General features: G+C 43.3%; 1 protein-coding gene across 1 annotated transcript; it reads left to right on the top strand.

Annotated features, from left to right (window-relative positions):
* Window positions 1-835: 835 nt before the first annotated feature.
* On the top strand, window positions 836-7,240 carry PDCL2 (phosducin like 2; the record flags this gene model as incomplete). Its single annotated transcript, XM_084266762.1, has 6 exons — window positions 836-841; window positions 2,934-3,054; window positions 3,519-3,609; window positions 5,472-5,615; window positions 6,504-6,712; window positions 7,077-7,240. The coding sequence occupies 6 exons, from the start codon at window positions 836-838 to the stop codon at window positions 7,238-7,240; spliced, it is 735 nt and encodes a 244-aa protein (XP_084122888.1).
* Between the last annotated feature and the right edge of the window lie 9,946 nt (window positions 7,241-17,186).

Below are 17,186 nucleotides of genomic sequence, written 5' to 3'. Positions count from 1 at the left end.
TGCATGTTTTGAAGAAGAATCTTGACGTCTTCAGGCAAAGATGGTTCATTGCATTAGCAATTAGGATTCACTTGAAAATTCAACTGATTTTGATGCGGACTTAAGGTAAGTCTACTTAAAGGAACAAATTAGCCTCACAAACTTCCTAGCTTCTGAGTTTTGCACATCAGGGTTGTGTTAAAATGGGATGCTGAGGTTGAAATTATGTTGAAAGTAACCAATCATTCCATGTAGAAGTGTATTGTTTTTAACATTGTATTGCCTGGTCACTGAATTTGTCTTGCTACTCCTGCTTCTTTAAGCTTGGATGAGGAGCTGAATTTCAGAAGGTAGATGGGAAAACAGATGTCCTTGGAGGTGGAAACTGGTTTAAGAAGTCTTCCTCTTCTTACCCAGTTGTTTCTACCCTGCATTTCGCTGTGTCTCCAGTTGAACTGGTGCAATTATCTGTGAACTGAGGATCCGGTGATCCAGTTTTATACAACCCCTGCTCAAGCAGGCAGTGGGAGGAGGAGGGCACGGCTGAAGGGCAAGCAGGGAAGCTGCCTCCCTCAGTCACACCCAGCACCAAACCATGGCCTAAAGCAACCCAGACTGAAAATGCTCCATGTTTACTGGGTTTTTTTTGTTGGGATTTTGGTTATTTTCTGTTTGTTTGTTGGGTTTTTTTCTTCTGAGATGTTTTTAAACAGGACTGGTTTTGCTGGCAGCACCCAACGACTGACGGGGCAAATGGCTGGTGTCACCGTTAGAGCCGTTGAGGGCAGGGTGGCCCTGTCCCAATGGCCGCCGCTGTCCTGCCATCACTGGGTCAGGCAGTCCCCTGGGAGCAGCCATGCAGGTGGGCACAGAGGGTCACCCCAGCCCTGAGTTATGTGGTGGGGCTGCAGCTGGGACTGAGGGTGATGGGGGAGTTGGGGTGGGGATGCCCAGGAAACAGGGGAGGCTGCAGATGGGAAGTGGTTGGGGCCAAGAGAGGGGCTGCCAGAGCCATGTTGTGTGGCCTGAGGCAACTGCTGGGCAAGGAGAGGAGAAAGGCAAGGTGGCAAGGAGGGCAGGAGCAAAGCTGTCTTCCCGCACACAGCCAAACCTGCCAAGGGGCCCAGAGGGCAGGGCAGAGAGAGATGGAGTCGTTGCCCTGGTCCTGAGGAACCTTCCCAGGCACAGCAGGGGTCCTGAGAAATGCCAGATGGGACAGCAGGTTATGTGGCTTTCTTGTGAGAATATATCAGCAAACTCTGAGTTTCTGATGGTTAAGAATTAACTGTCTATACTGTCCTCTAAGAATAATAAAATGCTACACTTTGGTAGCCAGACGAATGCAGGTACTACTTTAAAAACAAAATTGAGAATTTGTTTCATGTCATTCACAAAAAAAAAAACCAACAAACAACAAACCTGCAAATTAAATTTAACAGAAGTGTTATTTATACTTAAGGAGTGAAGTTGTGGAGCCTGTGGGTTCCCACACTGGATATATGCATCACCCCAGCAAAGCTGGTGGTAACTAACATTGTCATTGTCATTGGCAGCAGCAAGAAGTGATAGGACAAGATTTTTCACTTGGGGTTGTGGCCTGCTAGTAGAGTAATACTGTTTCAGGAGTCTGGCTTCATACTCTGAAACCAATTTACATTGGATCACTTTTGCCATTGCTTGGATCTTTTGCACTCTTACAATTACATAATTTTAGATGCCATTTTCATTTATCTCATCTGTGCACATTACTGCAGCCTTGAACTAATCACTTAACACCAGCTTTTTAAACATTTATTTAACTCAGTCTGCAAAAAATTGTGAAAGGTTTTTCTAGCCTCTGATCTCTTCCTTGGGACTGGAGTTCAGATTTATCTGACACCTGGTTCTGTTATGCTGTGATCTAAGATCCAGTTTAGGGTATTTTTGCTTCCACATTTTATAGTCATAACCGCATCTACAAAAAGTCCAGTGTACAACTGGTTACATAAACCTATGGAATGTTACAAACATTAACTAGAAATAGTATAAAATACACCATTTAAGTAAAATACTTTGGAGAGATTTTATGTAGGACCTAAATACATTCACAGAAAATCACAAAATGTCAAAACCTTTCCTGGCAAAAACTGACCAGAGCTTACTTTTTAAATAGCCCTCCTTCCAATTCTGTTTCAGGAGTCCTTTTTGTTGTGTGGTTTTGAAATGATTTGTCCAGTTATGATGATGATTTTGTTTTTAAATGCCTCATGAGTCTTTGTAATCCTCGTGCTAGGGAGAGGGATTTGTATCCTGTGAAGTGGGGAAATCTGATCCCAATTTAAGCCAAGCACTTAGGTGGAAGCGAAAAGTGCATATGTATCACTTGTGTTTTTTCAGTGAGTCACTTGGTCCTCTTAGTCCTGTGGATTTTATGATACCCTGGCTGTACTGAAGTCAAAATTCTGCTTTGGTGAAGTGTTGAAAAGTTGAAGTAAGACTGACTGTAAGACTTTTTATGTACACAAACCCTGAGGAAGCTGGAGTGAAACCACGATAAGGATGAGAGTCAGGAGGATGGAGCCAGCGATAGGACAAGGGGCAAGGGGTGCAAACTGGAGCACAGGAAGTTTCGTGTGAATATAAGGAAGAATCTTTTCACTGTGAGGGTGACAGAGCACTGGGACAGACTGCCCAGAGAGGTTGTGGAGTCTCCTTCTCTGGAGAAGTTCAGAACCCACCTGGATACATTCCTGTGTGATTTAGTCTAGGTGACACTGCTCTGGCAGGGGGGTTGGATTAGGTGATCTTTTGAGATCCCTTCCAACTCTGAACATTCTGTGATTCTGTACAAAGCTGTATTCTTTAGGTCTGTTAAAACTGTATAGTTTACAGTTTCTGAAGTAGATTTCCATATACCTTTCAGACAACACAAGACTGATTTGTTGCATTAGTTTTATTTTGTAATATTAAAACAGGATCCAAATGAAGATACTGAATGGAATGACATACTGAGACAATTTGGAATTCTTCCTCCAAAAGAAAAAGAAAAAGATGAAATTGAAGAAATGGTTTTACACTTGCAGAAAGAAGCAGAAGGCAAGTAAAATTAAGTATACATGCCATTAGTGTAACAAAATTTGAAAAGCTACTGTATTTCTGATAATGCTTTCTGTAACTTAAACATTGTAAAATAATTATTTTTATTTTTATGATTTTCACTTTGTTATTTTAAAAAGGATTCAGAATTAAAAATACAACATGATGACTAATATGGCTCGTAATATGCATGGATAACTAATTTTCATTATTTCATCATTTCAGTCAATATAAGCAAGATCCACAAAAATTGGTAGTGATACAGTCCTGCATTTCTGTATTTTCCTGTATAGTTAGAGTGAAATAAATTCTACTTTTTTCCTCTCTCTCACAGTTAGCCCAAACGTGACTACTTTCTGCAATTAGTGCATCTTTATCTTTTTAATACTTATTGTACATTTAAAATGTTTGTAGATACTTTGGAGAACAAAAGGTGGCTAATTTTTTTTGTTTGTCTTTTGTAGTGAAACCATATGAAAGAATGAATCTTGAAGAACTGAAGGAAGCTGAAGATGACTTTGATGAGGCTGATAGGAAAGCTATTGAAATGTACAGGTATAGTAAGTTATTTCTATCCAGATCAATATGCACTAATGTGAAGTGTTGCATGCTCGACATTTATCTAAGTTAGGTCCATTCTTTGCCTGATTAAACTGTACTCCCTGCTCTGCCACTCTGAAGATACTTTCTTCCAGTCTTGAGGAGCTAGAGCAGTGATAACTGTTCAAAGAAGGCAGAAGTTCTATATCCTATTTGCTCCCTTCTCTTGATAGCACTTTCTGCAGATTTTGAGCCAGGAGGAAATGGACATTTGGTAAAATTTATTATAAGTTACAGTTTCACTATACCATGCACTGCAGTTTCTATGCTGGAATGGTGGTAATTGATAAAGGTGTGTATTTTTGAAAGTTGTTTATCAAGTCAGCTGTGGACCTCCGATACACAACTATCGTGTTTGTTTTGCTTCTTATCCAAGATTAATTTAAATTGCTCTTCTATTTCTTACTTCATGAAAATATTCATTTGCAGTTTATATTGAAGGAAGGCTCAGGGGAGATGTAATAATGCATTGTCTACACATATGAGAACGGAGGGTATAAAGCAGACAGAGCCAGGGTGTTTCTGGTGGTGCCCAGTAACAGGACCAGAGCCAGTGGGCTCAAACTGAACTACAGGAGGTTTCCTCCAAATGTCAGGAAACGTTTTTTTATTTACTGTGAGGGCGACCAAGCACTGGCACAGGTTGTCCAGGGTGGTTATGGTGTCTTCATCCTCAGAGAGGTGTTTGGAAGCTGCTTGGACGTGTTCCTGGGCAGCCTGCTCAAGGGTATTCCTGCTTGAGCAGGGGTGTGAATCAGCAGAGCTGCCTTACAACCCCAGCCATGCTGTAATTGTGTCCCTCTGTGCTATGTCATAGACTGCTCTTAGGCATAGCTGTGGCACAACCGTATTCAACTATTTAATCGGAGCACACTGATCATTTTACTTACAATACCATGCAGAGTTAATGTGGTTTGTAAATTCAGGTTCAGAAAACTTTGGCAGTTTCTATGGAGGTCTCTAATTGTACCTGTACTGGAGATTTGCATGGATATTTCTGTAGGTATTTTATAAAGTACTCTGCTGAGTTCTGCAGAGCTTTGTACTGCCACTAAGAAAAAATGAGACACTCAATTTACACAGAACACTAATATGATTAAAACATTTCCTCTGTCTAGATTCTACCTGCACTTACTGCTTTCACATTGTTAAAAAGACTATAATAATTCTAGTGCTAACACTGTATCTAGTGCTGTATTCTTACAGGAAGATAACAATTCACATAATTATGTGGAAGTTAGGAACTTAAATTATCATGCATTGTTGCCAGAGTGTAACAACATTGCACACATGTTATGTAATCTTTTCTGAAAGAGCCACTTCTGTAGTGGCTTTCAGTTAGTAAAATCAGCAGCTGCTTTTAGTTGAACAAATGTCAATGAAGCATTTTCCTGTTCTACCTTGCAAGTATTTGTACAGATGAAGACTGCCACCTACTGTTTCTACCTTCCAGTTTTCATGATTCTTTCAAAATTGTCTCATAAACATAAGCGCTGGTAGTTTTGACACAAACTAATCTAATTTTCAGAATCAGGAAAACAATTAGTATCTGCTTTAGTTTTTTTCTTGCTTTGTCTCAAATGCTAAAGCCTTCTGCAACATGTTACTCAAGTTTCCCAAAGCTGATACCAGGCAACATAAAATTAAGACAATATATTTTAATGATACTGTATTGAATAAGGATTAGCACAGAAACCTTTCCAGCTGCTAAATTACATTACCCTTGAGCTAAAGAGTTACTCGAAGCATTTTTAACTTAATTTTTAAATGCATTTAAAATGTTCCAAATGCTTGTTTTTATGATTACTTCTTAATAGGCAGCAACGCTTGAAAGAATGGAAACGTCTTCAGAGAATGCAAAAGTACGGGGAGCTAAGAGAAATTTGTGGAGAGCAGTATGTAAAGGAAGTCACAAATGCTGCAGAGGATGTTTGGGTTATAATTCATCTGTATCGGCCAAGGTAATGACTTTCTTGTTTATGAATACTTGAATACAGACAATCGAACTGGTAATTAAAAAGCAATACTTAGAAAATCAAACACAACAGATTAAAGAATAACAGTTGTTTGGGGGGGATGGAATCATAGAGCATGTGACCTCTTTGTGAGAGTTACTCACTTCACTTCTGTTCAATGATATGAAAGATTTCTTTTGCTGTGTGTGCTTATTACCTTGTACTTAACCTCACTGAGATTTCTGAGTCTCACTGAGAAAGCAGGGTTCGGTGTCTCTGTTAAGGGAAGTACGTTTGCAGATTCTTTCCTCAGCAGGAGTGCTCCAACAGAACTGTTCTACCTTTATTTACATTATTTTTTTACAGGGGTTTATTTAGTGATTGTATTGCAAATAGCAGCTATGAAAGTCACAAACAGGCCCACAGGCCCCTGGTGTTAAGACTATACTAAGGTTTCCCCGTCACTACCTGGATTTCACTAAAACAATGAGGAAGTAGTTAAATGTTAAACTGAAAGCCAGTTCAAATGAATTAAAGTCATAATGTTTATTACAGATTTTAAAAATCTCATTTAAGCTCTACAAAAAATGGCCAAAGTGAGCTTTAAAATCTTAGCAGAGAAGAAAGTAGAGTCACAATGCTTGAAGGATCTGATAGCTTTGCTGATACATTTTACAGGCTGTGTATATTATCTATGTTCACTTGAGCAGCTCTTTGAATCATAATGATCTTAGATGCAGCTAAGTAAAATCTGTAGTGCAATTCTTAACACGAATTCAAGTAGAAGCAGACTACAGGAAAAGGTACATTTCTTCTTCAAAGGCTTTATTTTTAATAGCTTTAGTTATTGTATCAATCATTTTTACCAGAAGCATCAACTTTCTTCTTTTCTAGCATCCCTATGTGTCTACTGGTGAATGAACACCTCAGCCTGCTAGCCAGGAAGTTTCCAGAAGTCAAGTTTCTCAAAGCCATCGTAAACAGCTGCATTCCAAATTACCAGGACAGATGTTTACCCACAATACTTGTGTATAAATCTGGTGAAATAAAAAGCAGGTTCATTGGAGTAGCTGAATGTGGGGGAATGTATCTTAAAGTGGAAGGTATGAGAAATATTTTCACGCAATTCGTGTTACAGAAAATTTTGTGGTGTTTGTAACCATTAGACCTAGAAGTCACTGCTTTTGTGGTGAAAGGGAGGTGGGAAAGGGTTTTGATCATTTTTACAGAAAAGTCTACAAAAAGCATAGAATTAATACATGTAATTCAGTGGTAAGAATATTGGATAAGCATATATACTTTGCAATTGCATGCTTAGATATTTTATTGAGAGAAAGTTGGGTTGTTGCGAGGACACTATTTTTTGGTGCTGTTGAGATGGATTTTGGCCTTTAATAATAAAGCCCTTTACCTCTTAAGTGAAAAATTGTTACAATTATCAGGACAAACTGTAGTTTGTTTTTACAGAGCTTGAATGGAAACTAGCAGAAGTTGGAGCAGTAGAAACCGACTTAGAAGAAAACCCCAGAAAGGACATTACGAATATGATGACACTGTCAGTGCAAAACATTTCTGCTCATGAAGGCACCAATACACAAAGCAGTGATGTGATAAAACCATGTAGTACTTGAGAAAATTTTAATGCAGCTCATCTGTTCTGACATAAAATTGCTCAAAAACAGTCTTTTACTCCTCTGGTAAGCCCGAACCAATTAAAAACCCCAACAAACCAAACTCCTTGCTTCACTCGTGTATGTTTTAGTTTTGATGTGTGGAAGAAAACTGATGCAGTAAGCCATGCACACCTTTAGATAGACAGAGATGGCTGTCACTGAGAGTCTGCATTCTCCATTTCATACAAACTCTGCTTAAACAGAGAGGAAGGTATTAGCTGGTGGGCTCTAATCCATCCTTTCTTCCTCCTTTTACTCAGGAGGGGTGCAAAATGCTCTTTGAATTCTTCGTGCAACAACTAGAGCAGAACACAGCTCTAAGGACCTTCTCAGTTCCCCCCACTGAAAAGGGGACCTAAAGACAACGATGTGTGTAGAGATACAAAATCAGGATTTGACCCTGAATCTGTTGACTGACAGTTCTGTTTGTCTGACAGCTGTCTGAGAGCTTTTTCCATTGTAAAATAGTGGGAAGCTTATCCTTGATAATAGTCATGGTTGGATCAGTTCCTTACAAACAAAAATATGCATATCCTTAATAAAACAGTTTACAGTACAACTGCAGATAAGCAAAACTACATGGGTGAATGAAGAGCCCATGCTCCTGATTCAGCATTTTTGAGTAATGAATCAAATTATATAGTAGCAATGTTATTTTTCCAGTGACTCATCATAGAAAAACCAACAGTCTCAATGTGCTAATGAAGACTTAGTCATAAACCATTGACATGGTTTATAGCACCAGGATGCAGGAAAAAAATGAAACAGAAACAGTTCACACACCACTTGTTCTTCTTGGAAGAAGAACAAGAAAATTCACATCAGCCTTTTGGTTTTTTCACTCAGCAGGATACAGCGCGATACAGTAGATACCTACTGGCAGATAAGGCTTCTAGAAACTTGTGTTTTGCAGATTCAAAGAGATAACTGGCAGATGCATTTCAGAGATAATGGTTTATCAGCCATTATCTGTCACTTCAAACTAGAAAGCTACTAGTTTTTAAATGTAAATAGGTCATCAGTAACTTTAGATACGATTCCAGAGCCACGTCAGGTGAACATCAGCATTGGCTGCTGTACTACCACCCGCTTCCTCTTCGCAGCAACCCTCTCTCCTGCTACTGTGGCTGCCATGAGGTACGTGATCACAGTAACACAACAGTACGAGCGATTGTGTGGTTACATTGGAAGCAATAATACACTGCTAGGTATGTCAGGAAAGGGCCAAACCTCCCCCATTGGTGACTCTTACATCATCCAAGTGAAACGACCATGCGATCATGATTACAGCCCTTAGATGTGACAAAGCTGCAGCAAAATCCAAGGGACTCTGCAGGTTAGAAGCAGATGTTTCTTGCTTTTTGTCAGTTACACCATCTGTAGGAAAAGTATCTACGAATGAACATTCGTCAACGTGGCTTTACAAGGATTGTGTAGATTGTGATGGGCTCTCAAGTCAGCATCTCTGCTGAATCCCCTCATTTCAGTATTCTGGAGAGAAAATTAGTTACAAAATCAGTTTCCTCAACTTGAATATACCAGTGAAGATCAAAAAAGCCAACATTCTGAGCAGATGATTGCTCTGTGGCTCTGAAGTCTATCATGCACAAGATGGTGATGACAGTTCTGTAGGAAACAGTCAATGGAAGCACACTAGAATTTTCTGTACTTCTGGCTCAATCTAGTCTCATCATTCAATAATTCACAAAAAAACTTGCTGCTCCTAATCTGGCAATGTCTGCAAATTAATTTAACTCTAATGTAACCTTTGTGAGTGAAACAAAACCACTGTTACACACCAGAGCAAACTCAGACTGACAATGAGAGCCAGAATAATATTTCCAAGGGGGGAGTACTTTCATAAAACCATCATACCTTTTCTAAGCTTTCTGTCCTGTTCCTTCAGAAACCTTTAAAATAGTTTCAAATGCAAAGGAACAATGAATTAAATTACTTTGGTCAGCCCATAACTTTGGCATAAGATGCAAATGTGTCATCTCCACAGCTGCACTGCCTGTTTTGGTCTTGACAAATCCCAAAATGAAATCTGTGCAAGCCACTAAGAGTGATTTGCTACTGTAACACTGCCATAGGTAGGTGTTACGCTCCCATGTAAGGTGTGAAGAGGGACAGTACAGTACCTCTACTTTGCTTTTCTGAAGAATTACTGGTTACTTCAGATCTTGTAACAAATTTGATACATACAGCTCGATGTTAATTTTATGCCATATGCTACTTCTGGTAGTTATTAATTTTTGTTGAAAATATTCCTGCCTTTTCTCATGGATTTTTCATTCCTGCTGTATCCTAATGCATTTACTACATTTAATCATAGAAGCATTACCCTTTGCACGTGTAATGAAATAATTAGTTTTATTTAGATAATCACATTTTACACAACTGAAAGCTAGGAATAACTTATTATGAATCAGTAAGAACAAAAAAATCAGGTGTTTTTACTAATGCTTTTTAAACATTCTTCCAGTGGAGAAACCAAGCTCATGGTTAGCTCTTTAGCAGTATTACTGCTGAAGAGGTTCTGGTCCCTACAATACCTTTGTGAAAGACTTTGGTCAGTAGGTGAATCAAATGGTGAAGCTGAAATGCCTGAAATGTAATCCAGAAAGAAAAAATCCATGAGATTTTGCAGCCAAGTCGAGTTCCTTAATTCATTCCAGTCACAAACACCCGTATAGAAACACTTCTGTAGTTAGGCTTTTAGATATATTGCTGTTTAGGAGATCAACTAAAAAAACACACATCCTTGTAACTGAGAAGAAAACTGGGAATATTTACATACTATTGCCACTGATCAATGCTTTATTTTACAGAAAACTGCTGCTACGTTCTGCTGCACACAGAACAGGTTTAAACTAACATAATCACTGCACATTCAAGTATGTTCCAGTCCTGCAGTAAGCAGTGTGGCTGGACTCCACAGTTATACATCAAGGCAGCACAGTACCAGCCATCTGACAAACTCAAATGCTGCTGGTTGCATTTATTAGCTGGGCTGTTTCTCTGCAAAGTCAATAATACAGGCAGATCACACAGTTTTTATAAACTTTACCAACACACAAACACAAGAATAGTCATGTTTACTATCAGAGAGAGTCCTGCAACTCTTACCACAGCTGTGTATCCCTGTGCTGGAATATTTTCTGAGCAAATCTACACCCCAAGGCCCCCTCACAGCGTGCTTCAATTCACCAGGTTCAGAATTACCTTTCACAGTCACTTTTACAAATTCAAATCATCTTGCAGTCACACAGCCTCCCATCCCCAACCTGTAAGGATTAGCCAACAAGAATGGATTTAAATTGCTTCTTTTTAGCCAGAAAGCAGGAAACTCACTTATGCCGAGCCTTACATCAGCTTGGGGTCCAGGAATCTCACACCTCACCAGCCAGTACTGGTACGATAAAGCGTACAAGCCATGCAACGTTAGGGCGGTATTTTTAAAGTTATGCCATTTTATTATGGGTTGAAATTCCTCATTTTTAACGTCAAGTAAGGCTATTTTATGAAACTGATATTAAAAGCACTGTACACAGGCAAAAGGACCGAGCGGGCCGGGTCTGCTCTCTGCCGCTCCGTGAAGTGTCACCAGCACACACCGGTAACAGCACCGACCGGCACCAGGCCGGGTTACCGTACCCCCACCTAACTCGCGGTGACACGCCTGTTCCCGCAGAGCGCCCGAGCTGCTGCTTATTCCCCTCTGGGAAGGACCGTGCGGCCCGATACCGTGTCGGACGTCCAGGAGCTGACCGGAGCGGAGCTTTGTACCAGGTTTACTGTTTCAGCAGGCAAGCGCTCCCGGAACCCTCTCCCGGGGCTCGGGTCCGGGCCCTGGGCCCGCCTGCAACACAAGCCTCGCAGCACGACGCCTGGCAGCGGCGGGCGGCCGCTCGGACCGCGCCGCAAGGTAACATCGCTGGCAGCCTCCCGCGGCCGGAGGCGGAGCGCGGCCGGGCACCGTCCCCGCTCCGCACCTCGCGGCCCCGGCTACTGTCAGCTCGGTGTGTCGGCGAGTGCCGACGCTCCGAGCTGGAGACGTAGCGCTGCTGGGTGTCCCCGAGCCGGGTTTCCCCGGTCCCGAGACGCCCGGACACGACCCCGCTGGAGCGCCGCCCCCAGCGGCCGAGGGCCAACGCCCCGATCGGCGGCGCGGCCGCCGCCATTTCCTCCTCGAGCGGAGCAGAAGGGAGCGGGGTGAGGTGAGGCGAGGTGAACCGAGGTCAGGGAGGCGCGGAGCTCACTGCGCCTGCGCGGGCGCCCCCCGTGCCCAGCCCTTCGCGGCCAGGCCGGCTCCTGGGTGGGTGGGCGCGCATGCGTAGAGAGCCGGGCGGGGAGCCGGGGATCACCTCTCCGGCCGTCGGCACCCAGGTGCGCATGCGCGGAGGCGGCCCCGCGCGAGGGGCCGAAGTGCTGCGGGTTGCAGTGCGCCTCGGCGCACGCGCGGTGGCGCGAGGCGCCGCGGCTGCCGGCGGTGGGCTCGGCGGCGCACGCGCAGTGGCGGGGACTCCCGGGCCCGGCTGCTGGTGCTGCCGCTGGAGGAGGCTCTGTGCCGGCGGCGGGCTCGGGGCTGCGCGCAGGGAGCGGCTTTCGCCGGGAGAGGTCGGGCGGGCAGCGGCCGTGCGGGGCCGGGTAAGGAGCGCACCGCGAAGAGGAGAGGGCGGCTCTGCCGGTCTCGGCCTCGGCGGGGGGGGGGGGCTGGGGGAAGAACGGAGGTGGGCACGCCGCGGAGGGGACCCGTTAAAGTTTGACAGCGCCCGCGGGTCCTCCGCCGCCGGGGCAGCGGCGGCGTGCGGAGAGGGCAGCCGCTGCCCTTGGGCAGGGCGCGGGCGGGGGCGGCCGCCGCCGGGGGCGGGGGGCGCTCGCGGGGCACCCGCTAGGCCCGGTGACCCACTTTGCTCCTGTGACAACTCCCGGGCACGTTTGGAGCCCTGCCCGCCTGGCCCGGCGCCTGCCCGGGCCGCTCCCGCCCCCGCCGCCCGGGCTGCGCGCAGGCGGGGCGGGCGCGGGACTCCCCGGCATCCCCCGCCGCCGTGCCGAACCGAGCCGCCGCCAGCCCCTGGGCGGTGGGGCGGGCAGAGCCGCGGGCAGCGCCTCCCCCCGGGGCACGGCCGTCGCTGTTCCCCTCCGTGGGGTGGCTCGTTCCGCGGGTGCCCCACGCGTGGGACGGACACACACACGACGACGGGGACTTCTCCGCGGCGGCTCCGCGCAGCGCGGTGAGCGGGGCGGGGGGGTAGGGACGGAGAGAGGGAGGTGTTTACACAGCGGGCAGGCGACTGCGCGGGGGCCGCGGCGGTAGGTGCCCGCCCGGCGGCTGGGCCGTGAGGAGGCGGCTGGGCCGTGGCGGGCTCCCGGGCCCTGCCTGCGGCGGGACGGCTTTGCGGGGCCTCGGGCTCCGGGCGGTCGGAAGGCGCCCGCCGCTCCCGCGGCGCGAAGTCTCCCTGCGGCAGGTGGACCGGAGCTGGCGGGCAGCGGGCGGGGTACAGGCTTCGCGGGCTGGGTTTTTATCTGCGGTAACTTTGTGCCTGTGGCGCGTTGGCGCTGTTAGATGCGAGGGCTTCTCGCTAACCTCCGCTCCTCTCCGACTTACGCGTGTCCTTAAAATCAGTGCCGAACGCGCTGTGCGTCCCTGTGTGTGATACGGCCAGCAAGGGACTGGGAGCCCGCGGTGCTCCGTTCTCCTGTCCCTGTCGATTTCGGGTTCTTGGTTGACTGTGGTTTCTAATTCCTGGTCCTTTAGGCCTGGGTATAAACTGGGAGTGTTCTCTTTTCCCCGTGGAGTGCCTGTTAACTAATCGAACGTGCTTGTCGTGAGATTTTTGCAAGGCGTGAGATTGTTTTTGGTTGTCTTCATGGACGTGTTAAAAGTTGACCTACTAAGAGGCACAAGGAAAGTCAGATACAGACCTAGCAGGGATATGAAGGGGCATGTAAGGGCGAGCTGGCTGATGATAGATTCTGATCCTCTAAATCCTGCAAGTAAGTATTTTTCTTGATGACATAGTTTGACAAGCAGTGCTTTTGGTGGCAGTGTTGACTTAAACAGGCCTGCCTGTGCCTTGCTCCCAGCTCTCACCTCTTTGCTGCCCCCCTCAGCTATACCAGCACAACGGTTTCGTGGAACTGTGTCCCGTAACTGGGTTGGGGAAATGATCCAGGTTAAAATTAACTACCTTTTTTTTTTTTTTTAATGTGGTTATATTTAACTTAGATCATTTCTCTGCATGACAGGTGTGCCAGAAGGCAAGAGGATTGTTTAAGCAAATACACTAGTTAAAGAAGTAGTTGAGAAATACAGCTCAACTGCAGTAGCCCTGGCAAAGTTCAATATGAGCAGTTGAGTTGTTTCACACTGTTCAGTCTGTGGGAGTAAATTCGATTTTGTCTATGAATATCTGCGGGGTTTTGGACTTCTATTCAAAATTAGACAGTATTTGAATGTTATCATAGAGGAATTTTACTTGACTTAACAAGTGACTCTGAAAATTATTTTTAAAATCCCTATTAATTTTCATTTATATCCGTTTAAGACACTTTCTCAGAAGTGTTACAGATGCTGCTTTCAGGTTACCAAACACGTTAGGGTTGGAGTTTTTCTGGTTGAATATGAGTGCTAGCATTTTAAGGTCTGAGAATTTTGTTGGTAAGGCAAGAGTTACCTCTTCTCAATGGTCCAAACAGGGGAAAAAAAATACCTCCTGAGTTGATATTTAATAGTTTAAGATGTCATTCAGCCATGTCTTGTTTTTATTTCTTCTTTGTGTTCTTACATAGAAAAGTTTAACACATATGGGTCAAATAAACAGACGTGAGGAAAGCAAAGAGTGTTTTCTCCGCTCTAGCTAGTTTTACACTTTTTATACTCAACAGTTTAAAAACTGAATGGTAATTACTTTAATTTGTAGTGTTAATTATCTTGTTAGTATAGAACTTCACCAAAGTCATAAATCATTGTGGATGGATTGGTCTTGCCAAGGAACTTGCTGCTTTTGAGAGCTTTGGGATTTTGCTATTGTTTTGGCCCTGTTCTAAATTTGTGCAAAAAGTTGAAGATAAAGTTAGTATTAGAGATATTGGATGTCCTCCTCCACCCAATCCTCACACGCTCTTTATATGAAATGTTTTATCAACCTGCAAAGTTGTGGGGCTTTTTACTAAAAAAAAAAAAAAATAGACTTGTGTTGAAAATAGTTGTGAATCAAAACTGAATTGTCTTCTCCAGATAATTTAATCATGTGAAGAAAGCTCCTTTTTTACCTATGTACCATTTCAGGAGACGTGTGAATTTCTTGTCTGAAGCCTCACAGACATTCGTATTTATTAAAGAATATGAATAGTTCTAATAAAATACAAAATCAGTACCCTAATACAGGTTTTTAATACAAAATAACAGAATATAATTAGGAAGAAATGGAATTACAACTAAGGTGCCTTCTTTTTCATAGCATTGAAACAGGTTAGGTTTTCTTGAAGGGAAGAATTTGGTGTAGAGGTTTGAAGTGAAGAAGAGTATTTTAGTGTTTCTGAAGTAGTTGCTTCTGTGTGAACACTAGAAACTAGAAAAGCCAGATGATAAAGTAAATGCAGAAATGTTTGTGAGAATAGTTGTGTTTCAAAGAGACTAGGATTTGTTACTGCCATTCTTACCTTCTATTTATTTATTTGACAGTGTATTTTTAACCTTTCCATGTTAATTGAGCTGGTTCACCCCGTAGAAAGCTGTACTGGCACCACTGAAGGGGTGGCACAATAACAGGAGGGTCTCATTAGGCTGCTGGGAGAGCAGTAGCTGGTTTAAGGTGGCTTTAACTCTGGAGAATGAAAAAATATCTCTTGAGACTACAGATAGACCATGGCCAAACCAGTCAACGGTGTCCTATCTTCTTCTAATGCTCAATTATTATTAGTAGCATTAGTTTATGGTTTTGTTTTGAATGTAGAGGTGTTTCAGGATAGAAGGAGGTGTAAGAAGCTCACCTGCAGTCACGTAGCAAGAGTCTGAAATGGAAGATCCCAGTGTCTCAGTATATCTCCGGCATAAGCACATTCGGCTATATCCATTGGGAAGATGGCTCATTCGCTTCTGTGGGTGGTCCACCTGAGGAAAGCAACTTACTGATGCAGTTGGTCGTTTGGTTACCTCACTTAATGACATTCTGTAATAGTTTGAAACTGTGGGACATTCCACCGTTAGTCTGTTGCAGGAATTAAAGATGTGAAATGCAAAATCACGGAAGAGGAAGGAGCCTGGTGGTTAACGCAGCTGTGTGCTGCCCTGAAGGATTGAATTCTCAACCTCTACTGCTGCCACAATTCCTTTGTAATGTAAAGGCCACTTTAATTTTGGCATACCTCATGCCTGAGTGTTTAATTTTATAGCCTTCTTATTCCCTTACCACACTTTTTTGCATATGATATAAATTCTTAATTACAGACACTTTCAGAATGTATAATCATACATGTGAAATGTTTTGGTGCTCTGCGGTTCTCATGTATTTAGTGTTACGTGGATGCAAGGAGGATTCATTAGTTCTAAGGTTCTTTCAGCAGTTTAGCCTTGCATACTTTGGACTCCTTCCAGCTGTTACATTTTGTCATTAAAATCACTGAATTAGTCGTCTTATTCTCCACCGATATTCTGAGGAGCATTGCTGAGTATATTATAAAGCCATCATTACTGGTATTAATATTTTATTAAATATAGGTCATTAGAAATAATATACTCCCTATGAGATTGAAGACTGATAAAGAGGTGTTTAGAGAGTGATCTTATGAAGCTTGGTAGATACTATTGACATTCCTCATCTTCATGATAAAAATGTAGCCAAATTAGGTGCAAATGTAGCTACTTAAATGCTTTTTGCTTACAACTGTGTTTAAGAATCTCAGTACCTGAGAAAGCATCAGTTTTAAAGCTAATATTATTTTACCCATAATGACCACCTGGTACCGTGAGATAAATGCTGCTAGAAAATTATCCTTGTGTTAAATAGAAGAAAGCGCTTGCTGAAGTAAGACAGACCCATTTAAAATACATTTAAAAAATAAATGTATGTACCATTGTTCTACAGAGGTCCTTTTAGAGTTCCATTAAAAAGGTTATTTGCAGGTATCAGTGGGAAGGTTTTGTCTGACTGTTATTTTGATATGTGGTCAGATCCATAAAGTAATATAGAGGAGACAAAACTGTGATTTAAATGAATTTTTGATATCTGTCCCCAAACAGAATTGTAGCCACCTGTTGGTTAAATTTCTTACAGGTGTCTTGGTTTTCACTAGTAAAGTTTTCCAAACACCTTGAAATTTTGTTCTCACTCAAATCTTCCATAATCTTACCACAACTGAGCATCTTGGCATCTAAATGTGTTTACTATTCATAAATTAGGCAATCATAAATTGGGCATTCACTTGTCCAAAGGCATGTTCAAACCGCACCTCAGGCACACCTATCGGATTGGACTCCGACCAAAACCCTGTGGTGACTCTCCCTTTTGTTCAGAAACACTGTGCAGGGAGGAGGAAGAGATTTTATTGGTGTCTCTTAAAACAAACAATCAAAACCCCAAACCCTAAAAATCCACTTTTCCTTGTGTCCAAGCTGACTGAAGTCTAATTGGGCCAAAGAGAGGTACTAGGCCACTAATTTTCTCAGAGAAGAAGGAGGTACCTGTGTTCTGGTCTATGTTAGAAAAACAATTTTACGTTTTCTTCCATTTAAATGTTTAAATGCCATTAGGAAGTGGAAACCAGAACTTGTCTATCTTGTTCTCCCTAGAGAGGCATGCACACTACTGGTTCTGCTCTGTCCAGCAAACCTTTGTGTTATTTTTTCCCTTCCTTCCATGTTCTGAAGGTTACCACTGAAATGAGAAGTTATGACTTG

This window comes from Gallinula chloropus, assembly GCF_964237585.1.
Source record: "Gallinula chloropus genome assembly, chromosome: 7".
NCBI classification, from domain to species: domain Eukaryota; kingdom Metazoa; phylum Chordata; class Aves; order Gruiformes; family Rallidae; genus Gallinula; species Gallinula chloropus.
The sequence above is the reverse complement of the archived record's forward strand: the minus strand, read 5'-3'. Positions and strand labels throughout refer to the sequence as shown.